The sequence below is a fragment of the Lolium perenne genome, chromosome 1 (genome assembly GCF_019359855.2).
Source record: "Lolium perenne isolate Kyuss_39 chromosome 1, Kyuss_2.0, whole genome shotgun sequence".
NCBI lineage: Eukaryota > Viridiplantae > Streptophyta > Magnoliopsida > Poales > Poaceae > Lolium > Lolium perenne.
In genome coordinates, this window is record NC_067244.2 from 151,265,656 (window position 1) to 151,276,283 (window position 10,628).

A 10,628-nucleotide genomic window follows, 5' to 3' on the forward strand; every position below is an offset into this window, starting at 1 on the left:
TGGAACTCGAAGACAAAGGAGTCAACTGCAACAAGATAAAGAATCCAATCAAAGAAGTCAATGGAGTCAACTTTTGCATCAGCTAGAGTGGAAACTTAGACTATTAATAGAAGGGAACATTTCCCTAATCCTAGCACCTAAGTAGCTAGATTTCTATAGCAAGCCAATTAGCTCTTAAACTTGAGTTAGCTATAAGATAGACTACGAGTCGTTCTTCTGGAGCTTTATTTGAAGTTTTACCTCACTGTAAAGTAGGAGGTTGTGTTGATCTTATGTAAACAGATTGTGTATCCTTCTATAGACATACCTTGGACTCGCATATGTTTCTGTTGTACCACTCTAAGGGATGTAATATGAGTGGAACGGTGTTTCACTTGTGTTATGTCAACGACTTGTGTACTACACCATGCAGTGGTACGCTGGGTCACCGCACCCAGCAACCGGTCAGACCGGCCGCCACGCCGGCGCGCCCGATCCCTGGCCCGGTCCAACCGGGCGGCAGGCCGGATTCGGCCCGGCGCCAACCGGGCGTTCCGCTGACTGCAACCGGGCGGGGTACTAAGCCACACGTCCCACCACCCGGTCGTCATCCGGTCCCTGGCCCGGTCCAGACCGGACCGGCCGGTCCCTGGCCCGGTCGACCGGTAGTGTCCGAGTCTGTCTCGACCAGATCTATTCTGGGTCGGATATTCTCGTAGTTTTTCGACCAGAAGTCATCCTGGACGCCTATATAAGTCCATAGGACGCCCCCCTAGCTGCTTTAGAACATGTTTAAGATAAACCCTAGTTCTTAGTTGTTTGCTCTGCAAAACTATTGAATTCCCTACACCATATTGCTTGATATTGTGTAGATCCTGTTAAAGTCTTGTGTGATCTGCTGTTCCATTGGGAATTAGACGGTTGCAACTTACCGCTTCGTGGTTGGCGACTACGTGCGCAAGTGTGTGGAGTTGCGAATATCTTGCAGGGTTGAGAGCTGTTGCATTGGCGACATGGACCAATCGAGAGATCTCGTTGCGTCATACAAGTTATCATCCACTACATCGTCGTGTTCCTCCGCTGCTATCACCCCGTGATCATCATCACCACCGTTGCTTACTGAGAAGATCGAGCCACCCTATATCATAGGCGATAGGCCGATGGAGTCCTTCTGAAATAGCAGCCTGAAACCCATCGCAGCACCGGTGAGCAGGAGAGGTCGAGGCCAGTGAAGTCGTCTCACCCCTGTCACCAGTCACCACCAGTCCACCACCCCACGGCAACACAAGCCCGTCCTAAAGGCCGGAAAACACCGGCGACATCCATGGAAACCTTCTAGCGGCCGCCGAGCCCGAGGTCGAGCTCGAGCTGCGGCTGGAAGTTGCGTTCCGTGCGTCGTCCTCCATTCGGCCAGGAAAAAACACGTCTCTAATGCCAATTGCAAAGCATGACTGGAGCATGTACTCCAATTGGACTCGAACCCGATCAGGTTACGTAGCTTTTTTGTTTCTATGTTTAACACCAGACCTACGAAATCTTAACTGGGCAGGGCGGGGATCAATCCGGGAAAGGAACCAGGGAAACCAAGAAGGGGACGGACGGTTTTCTTTTACGGACGAAAATTTGTTCCGTTTTTTTGATCTACCAACACCACCAATCCGTAACTTATTATAGTAGAGAAGAGATTAACTACCTTTGTCGGCATAAAAAATGGGTCGGTCCACTCGGCTACCGAACGCAAGCGGACAGGCAGCTCTATTCGGCCGATTTTCTTTCTTAAGCTGGTCTAAGAAGAGTAGAGTAGAAGACGCAACCAATCACTTTAGGTGATCGGAATAGGTTGAACAGATGCCTTAACAGACACCGCCCATGTTGATTTTCGGAGAGAAAACTCACTGTTCGTTCGTACGGCTAGACGAAGGAAGGAAGCATGGCCGCGTGTTGGCATGCCATGTCAACCTCGCGCGGAGAAACAGTTTTTATCGAACACGTCAAGAAACAGAGCAGCGAACTGTAAAAGAAGAAACGAAAGAGAGCAGGTCCACTTCCTCCGCCTCCGCCCTCCAACAAATCAAGCTTAGCAACTCACGGGCCGCGCACCGCAACCAATGGGCACCGTCTCGGCAGCGGTGGACGGCATAGTTGCGCTCTTCTCGCTGATCATGGCGGTCGCGCCGCCGCTGTTCGACTCGCAGATCGTCCTCCCGCGCCGCCTCTACCTGGCGCCGCTCGTGGGCATCCACCAGTGGTTCATCGCCGAGTTCGACCACTACCTCGTCGCCGACCCGCCGCCTTTCTTCATCGGCCTCGTCTGGCTCGACCTGGCCTTCCTCTGGCCGGTCTGCGTTGCCAATCTCTACGGCATCATCGCGCGCCGCCCCTGGTCGGCCACCACCTCCCTCATGGCAGGTGTCTATATGATCACCTATTTGGTACGCATCTTTGCATTTGCGCTTGCTGCTTGTTTCAAGATCCGTAGGAAGTGTTATTCCTTTGGACAGTGCTGGGCGGCCCCGGGGGATTTGATTTTTCAGCCCTTGGGTTCCCAGCCGTCGGATCGACATCATGTACGGTTAGATTTGCATGTAGCAAAAGAACATCTCCAGCAGCAAAATTAACAACCCGAGAGCAATTGCATGTAGCAAAAAATGATTCAGCTATGAAATAAAAGAAATAGGCTGAGCTCGCTGGAGAGACCACCGGAGACTCGCCGGAGAGCGTGTAACAAAAAAATGTGCTATTGTAGCAAAAATAAATATCATCTGAGATATTGACGCCAAACTAGCCCAAGAACTCACTGGAGACCTCAACAAAAACTACGTAGCAAACATATCATGCAAATGTAGCAAAACCACACGCAAAAAGTAGCAAAAAAGTTATTCATTTGTTGCAAAACTATAGAATGAGGACACCGTCCTGCAGCCAATAGCAACGCCATCCAAGTTGCAGCAACTTTGTCGGCAGTAGCAACGCCTAACGTCTAAGATAGCAAAGCATGCTTTCGGCAGTAGAAGAAAGCCACCCTCCGCCGGTAGCAACACCAGAGATCTAAGGTAGCAAAGCTAGCCTCCGTCGGTTGCAACGCCAGAGACCTAAAGGTAGCAAAGTTGGAATCCGCCGGTAGCTGCACCAAAATCTCTGGTCCGCCATGGTGGCCCTGGGCGGCGCGGGGATCTTCCGTCGACGCGTAATCGACTCCTGGTGCCCGACGCTGCGACCCATCTGGATGAAATAGGGGCGGTGGTTGGAGGGTGAGGCGGCGGCTGGGGGAAGAAGGCCTCCCTCATCCATGGGGAAGAAGGTGGCCCATCGGCCGTGGTGAAGAAGATCGCCGGCTTGGCGGGTGGCACGCGAAAGCTTGGGGGATGTCCGCGCGGGCGAGGAAGGCGGCGCTGGTCGCGGTGGCCGACCATGGGTCGCTGCAGGCGGCGGCGGCGGCCATCTAGCAGCGGCGGCGCTCGACTACGGGCCGGTGGCGCGCGAAAGGTTGGGGGCCGTCCGCGCGGGCGAGGATGGCGGCGCTGGTCGCGGCAACCAACAGTGGTGCGTGAAGCGGTGGCCAACCAGCGGCGGCGGCTTGGTAGTGCGGGCCGAGAGCTGGAGAGAGAAAAAGTAATTGACTCCCTGGAATAAGAACGAGTGGAGGAGGAAGGTGCACGCGTGAGGATAAGAGAAACGGTGGGCCCTAGTGGGACACGCGGCGCGCTGCGAAGATGGAGGATGCAAACGTTCCGTCCCCTGGGGAACACAATCATTTTCCTATTCCTTTCCCCGTTTAGCACACATCTTCTTTTTTAAGCTTTCATAATATCATCTTGATTGATTGTTGCGCTGTCTTGGTGGTGGAAATTAGTTGCGCTTAGTTGGGGGCGGTGCGTTTAAATTTATTGCTGTTTAGACGATCCCCGGTCCGTTTAAATCTCTAATAGGATGCGGTAAAGGGTGTTCTGAAGAAAAAACAATAAACTGAAAAAGAATTAGAACCCAATTGCAAAAATAACTCCGGGGTGAGGTGTCAACAATGCCTGAAATTTTACCAAAGAAGTAGCAATCAAATCTTCTATCCTCAAGTTCATTACCTCTTCTCCCCTTACCCGCATCTCAGTGTCAACTGCCAAGATTGCTAAGTGAGCTCCAGTATCATCAACTTCAGTGACTGGCCTACGTTGTATCACTCTTGCGATAGCTAACCCATAACTCCTTGTTCTTTCCACAGAAGCTTCTTATTGAATCGTTTCTAATAGTGCCTTCAACTCTTTCAGTCTGCGATACTTGGGGAAATGCTTATCTCAGGAAAAGCAACGCCGAGGCTGCTTCAGCTGTATGTTCCATTCGCCGTGTTTGCTGTAACGGCAGTTTTGCGTGGCCTGTGTTCATGCTCAGCGCCGTTAACTGCTGCTATGTCACTGGCACCGTCAGCTCAGAAGAAGATGGTCTAGATTCAGTTCTGCATTTGTCATACTTCAGGAAGAAAGTATTCTAGTACCACTACACGTAAGATGATTCATACTGATAATTAGTTGAACACTACTACTATGCCGTATATCATTTCAGGTTCACCATGTAACACCCAGGTGGAGTATGATGTCTATATTTGTTAGTATCACATTTTCTAGAAATATAAATACATTCTCCAACATTTTTTTATAAACAAAATATAGTAATATCAAAAGATACCAATTACACCCAGTCTATGCAACAACGCAACACCCTAATAGCAGTACGGATGCACACAGCTAAAAAAGAGAAAAGAAAACTAAGAAAAAAAGTCTCGCTACAGCATCCCAGACCTACCAACAACAATATATCCACCACCAAGATAACACTTGAAATACAGACTCTCAAAAAGCGACGCCTCCAAGAAAAGCGAACGGTGCACCAACGCCATCGTCGTCCGACCAAAGATCTTAGGTTTTCACCCTGAAGACAGTCCTCGCTCTCAAAACAATGCCTCTAACAAGGTCATTGTCAGGCACAACCAGTTAAAGCTAGATCTTGGATTCTCACCCTAAAAGGTAAGACACTAAACTTCACCTATGCTGCCGCCCCCACTTTCACACCACTGCTACGAAGCCCAGAACGCCAAGCAAGTCTCTCAATATCGTGGAGACTTAAACCTCCATTAGCTAGTCCCCCAACATATATCTATACTTTTTATAAAGCAAAACCACACTATCTCTACATGCAGGTCATCCGCATCATCTATTCCATTAGCCAATCAAATATCCATGTCATCCCCACTAACATCTTGCATGCAAGCTATCTATGTCACCATTTTTTGATTAAAATGTCCACATAGCTAATTTATAGCCATCAAATATAAAAAATAATGTGAATTAAATTTAGCATCTCAACTATTTTGGCCAATTGAATATTGCATACTTCTACAGACAATTCATATTACATATATATTATACTATTTCATTTAAACAATATAATTTTTTTGAAGATTTCCGCTGCAACGCGTGGGGTATCCTTCTAGTCAAAAAAGAAGAGGAAAGAAGTCAGAGTTGTGAATTTCAGCAAGTTCAAGGAATTCACGTTTATATTGGTGTAATCTCTAGTAATTAGTCCTAGTGTGTCGCATGATTGTCCATGCGATTACCATACAGAATTGAGGTCGAGTATAAGATCTGATTGGTTCGATTTTTAGCTAGCTCGCGATTGTTCGCCTCTACTCGTGGATTTGCGTGATACCCATGTTCCTCCGGCCGCCGGAGCACAGTTTACAGACGCGGTGCTAGCCGCTTTTGGCTCAGGTGATCGGCTCCTCCTTCCGTCTGCAAGGGAGCCGCCGGCCGGCCGGCCGACGCATGCTTGTCGTTGTTGACTCGACAAATACGGAAGAAGTCCTAATGTCCTATGATAATCCGTATTCACTTATCTTTTTCTTGAAAGGAATATCTCTAGTAGAGGAAAACGCTGCCAAATCGTTGCATGTGAGCGGGCGCACGGATGGGCGCATGCCCCAGCTGCGGTTATCGTGGAGCCTCGATGTCACGGGAACCTTTCTTTGGCGGCTCTGGCCAACTCCATGTTCACCCACCTCTTCAAGCTGTGCGCCCACCGGCCCTCGGCCGCCGCACCGCAGGTCGCGTCGTGCACGCGCGCATGCTTGCTTGCGTCCTGGTTCGTCCCGTCGTCCGGTACCCTTCCTCTTGAACTGCATGCTGAGTCTATGCCCGGAGGGCGTTCGACGAGCTGACCTGCAGAGATACCGTCTCGCGGAACACCATGCTCATTGCCCACTGCGTACTCGCATTCTGGGACATCACGGCCGCGATATCACTGTTTGATGCGATGCCAAACCCGGATGCTGTGTCATGGAACGCTCTCATCTCGACCTATTGCCAGCGCGGCCTGCACTGGGAGTCGCTGGCCCTATCCTTGGAGATGGCTTGCTCTGGTGTTGCCTCCGACCGGACAACTTTTGCTGTCCTTCTGAAGTCACGTGGTGTGTTGGAGACTTGGCACTCGATGTTCAAATCCATGCATTGGCGGTGAAGACCATAGTTGCAGGGTTCGGGAACGGAGGCACGTTCCGCGACCCCGGGTCGATCGACCCGGATCGAGGGTCGGGAACGCGAGTGGATCAGCGCGATTCATCGACGGGTCGCGATCCTGTTCGCGTGAGCCGGCAGGAGATTGACAGCCCCTCCCACGAGCTGGGCCTCTAGCGGCTGGGCTCACAGGCCGTCTGGCTTTCCATCTCGCTCTTCGCATGAACAGAATCCTGTTAGTTGTGTTTTCTTCGTGTAAATTTTCCGGTCGCCCAAACAAACCAGATCACGACCCACTCAATCGATCTGGGATCATCGACCCAAACCAAGATGGATCGCGATCCACGATCCAATTTGGTGTACCAAAGATGTGTACCCCTGACCGATCCTTGTTCGATGGCATGTCGAACCTCGTTCCCCGATCCCGTTCCTCGATCCAGGCGATCCAGTTCGCTGGCAACTATGGTGAAGACAGGGTTAGGGAATGATGTGCGAACTGGGGGTGCTCTAGTGGACATGTATGGCAAGTGCAGCAGTTTGGAGGACGCATTCTTCTTCTTTTCTGGGATGACCGAGAAGAACTGGCTCTCGTGGGGTGCAACTATTTCTGAATGTGTTCCAAATGATCAGTAGTATACACGTGGTGGATTGGACCTGTTCATAGAGATACAGAGGTCAGGGATGGGGGTGAGCCAGCCAGCTTATGCCAGCGTCTTTAGATCCTGTGCAGCAATGCCATGTCTGATACTGACCGTATTGTTGGGACAGCCATTGTCAGGTGGACGCTAAAAGCGCATTCTTTGGCTTGCTCAGCCATACAGTGGAGACGTACAATGCCATGATGGTTGGGCTTGTGTGCACGGGGCTAGCAAACAACAATGCTAGACCTACGGGAATTTTCTTACGGGATCTCTGTTACGGGGCGACGTGGAAATCTGTGATTGATTACAGTTGCTGAAATCACGCGAGGTGGAAAGATATGCACCAGCCAGTTTCCTCCAGCTCATCCCGTAGAACTTCCCCGTAGGAAAAATCCCGTAAACGTAGCATTATTGGCTAGCAAATGAGGGGCATGTAACTGTTTCAGTTTATGACCAGGTCAGGCATTGGTTTTCACGCAGTCAGCTTGTCAGGGATTTTCAGTGCTTGTGCAGAGATCCGGGCGTCTTTATAAGCCGGATCCTGGGAGCCCTAGATGGACAACCACAACTCATTGTAACAACGCGAAAGCGACCAAATAATTCCAGACAAGCAGCAGTAGGCATCATCGTGCAGGTGTTCTGAAACTGGGTAAATCACGTACCACTGTCCCGAGGACTCTCCGCCCAATGGCCCCTACTTCATCTCCCCCTTGTGAGGATCCCTCCTCCGAGATATCGTCGAATAGGCAACGACACTTGGAATGCTATTGTTGCTGCTTTTAAGCAAAATGGACACTATGAGGAGACTGTAGTTCATTTAAATGAAATGTTGCACTTTGTCATGGAACCAGATGATTTCACACATGGCAGCGTGCTTAAGGATTGTGCAGCTTTACAATCTTTGGAGTTCAGGCTGCTGGTTCATGACAGTTCAGATGCATTTGTAGCTAGCACCGTTGTTTACACATGTACTGCAAGTGTGGTATGATGAAAGATGCTGTGAAACTTCATGACAGAATTGAGAGGCAAGAACTTGTTTCATGAAATGGCATCATGTCAGGATTTTCAGTGAACAAACAGAGTGAGGATGCCCTGAAATTCTTCTCACAGATGTTAGATATGGAACTAAAGCCTAATCATTTCACGTATGCCAGTGTTCTTGATACGTGTGCTAACCTAGCTACCATTGAGATCGGAAACAGCTCCATGGTCAGATAATCAAGCAAGAAATGCTGGTAGATTAGTATATATCTTGTACTCTTATAGATATGTACGCCAAGTGTGGGTACATGCAAGACTCAGTGATAATGCTTGAGAAGGCGCTGAACTGGATTTTGTGCAATGGAATACTATGATATGTGCATACCCGCTGCATGGCCAAGGAGCAGAAGCACTCCTGATGTTCGATAGGATGCAAAAAAGAAAATGTGGTTCCAAGCCATGCAACTTTCGTTGTTGTATTTTGGTTTGCAGCCATGTTGTGTTGCTGGATGATAGATGCTGTTACTTCCATCAGATGACCACCCGCTACAAATTGGAACCACACAACTGGAGCACTTTGCTTGCATGGTTGATATACTAGGACAGTCAAAGGGACTGCAGGAAGCTCTGAAGTTTATAGGCACCATGCCTTTTGAAGCTGATGTGTAGTCATTTGGAAGACTCTTTTAAGTGCTTGAAAGATCCATCGAGATGTTGAGGTGGCTAAAATTTCTGCCAATAATGGTGAACTACTAGATCATGAGGATTCTCCAGTTTACATTCTTCTGTAAAATGTATACGTAGAATCAGGGGAATGGGTTGATATTTCTAGGACAAGAAGGGCATAAGAGGAACCTGGCTGTAGCTGGATTGAGGTGCAGAGTGAGATGCATGGTTCCCTTGTAGTATATAACGTCCATCTGAGATCGAGCAGGCTGTATGACATGTTGAATTATTTGATGAGATGAAACTGTCTGAATATGAGCCTTATTTGGCTTCTTTTGCTGAGGTTGCTGAAGAGGGGAGATCAGTTGGAATAGTTGGTGGCTAATATCTTCTCCATTGGAGTTCCATCTCATCAAATGTTTGATGCCGACGTTTTCCCTGGCATATCGCTGTCCTTTAGGCATGGCCTTGTTGATCTAAAGAGTGTATAAAATTGACAAACTTTTGGTATGAAAGGACGTCAGACTGTATGATATTATATAATGACAGACTTGGCAATTATGATTTTTGCCACCATTTATACTGGTGTAAAAGGCACTTAACCGAAGGTTGCAGAACAGTAAGTGCAAATGTAACCTGTTTTCCTGTCTGCACAATTACAGTTTGCTTCCTCCCCACGAGTGGAAAAATATCAGCTTTCTTATTAGATTGAGAGATCTCATTGGACAGACAGTTTCTCTAAAGCTGAATCTGAGGATAGTATGTGATATGCTTGTACAGCAGATGTTCGAGGATAGTATGGGATTATAACAAGTGAATTCAAGTTCAGTTGTTCAACTGCTGTCCAGAAGATGCAATGCTCCAACGCAAGGATATCCAGTCCTAAATGTAACCAAGAGAGGTATTTTTATCTGGTTTAGATTATAGATACTCTTTTTTATCTGAGGGCACTGTATTTCCTACAGCTATTATCATTAGTGAGTGTTCAGAGCTTCTCAAATTGAATTGCTATAGCAATATTATTATTAGACATAGGGTACTAAAGAGATTTTGGTTCTAGCTGTTCAGTGCAGTATCATGGATATTTCTGTAGTTTGTTAGTGCCGGTAGATATTCTAGTGAACAGTTACTGCAAATCTTGTGTCATATCCCAAATTTTGTATTATATCATAGGTATTTCAATTGTTGTCTCCAAAGACTTCACAGTTTTGTAAGAAGGCTCTGTACCATCATATTCTATGTACTCCTAACACAAGATATGCATGTCTCCTCCAAAATTAGAAGTGTAGAAAGCAAAGTTACCCAAATCTTCACAGAAATGTCTCACCTTACTGAAAGGTGTTTTACCATTGATGCACAAACCGGGAAATAGCAGAAGGTGCACAGACAAATAAATACATGACTAGGTGAATTGCCACCCGGAAAGAAGTTCTTATGGATCTGAATAGACTTGAGCACAGTAAGCTTGCAATTGTATTTGTTCAACCTTCTTTTCTGTTTGTTTTCCAAACACATTCAAGTAAAGCTTCTGCCAGGAAAACCAATCTGTTTGACCTTGAGCTCTATCACATTTTTGCTGCGGGGTAGAGATGTTGGTGATTGAGTTTAGTTGTGCATGCCTGCATCCAGTGTCTCAAACATCACTGTAGATAGGTAGTCTGCTATATTTATTCTAATTCTGATGTTTGACAAAAGTTGCTGCACTTTGCCGTCTGAAATGAATTGGCCTTCACTGGTCCTTTTCAGTCCAACAGCTTACATGGCCCAGGGCCACACACATTTCCAACTCCCTTTCACGTTTTCCCTTTTTGCGGCCAAACGTGAAGATGTGAAGTTGGGAACTAGCAGTGATTTTGATGGC

General features: G+C 47.8%; 1 protein-coding gene and 2 pseudogenes across 1 annotated transcript; all 3 read left to right on the forward strand.

Annotated features, from left to right (window-relative positions):
- Positions 1–2,024: 2,024 nt before the first annotated feature.
- LOC127300165 (uncharacterized) lies at positions 2,025–4,564 on the forward strand. The gene is made up of 2 exons (XM_051330275.2): positions 2,025–2,411; positions 4,242–4,564. Exons 1-2 carry the CDS (start codon positions 2,088–2,090, stop codon positions 4,416–4,418), a joined length of 501 nt encoding a protein of 166 aa, XP_051186235.1. The 5' UTR covers positions 2,025–2,087; the 3' UTR covers positions 4,419–4,564.
- A 1,409-nt stretch (positions 4,565–5,973) lies between these two features.
- LOC127334445 (pentatricopeptide repeat-containing protein At3g02330, mitochondrial-like) lies at positions 5,974–7,653 on the forward strand (annotated as a pseudogene).
- A 21-nt stretch (positions 7,654–7,674) lies between these two features.
- Positions 7,675–9,152, forward strand: LOC139829966 (pentatricopeptide repeat-containing protein At3g02330, mitochondrial-like; annotated as a pseudogene).
- The last annotated feature ends 1,476 nt before the right edge of the window (positions 9,153–10,628 follow it).

Coding starts and splice junctions, on each gene's coding strand:
- LOC127300165 (XM_051330275.2), top strand. CDS start 2,088: ATGGGCACCGTCTCGGCAGCGGTGGACGGCATAGTTGCGCTCTTCTCG. Junction 2,412..4,241: donor TCTATATGATCACCTATTTG/GTACGCATCTTT, acceptor CAACTCTTTCAG/TCTGCGATACTTGGGGAAAT.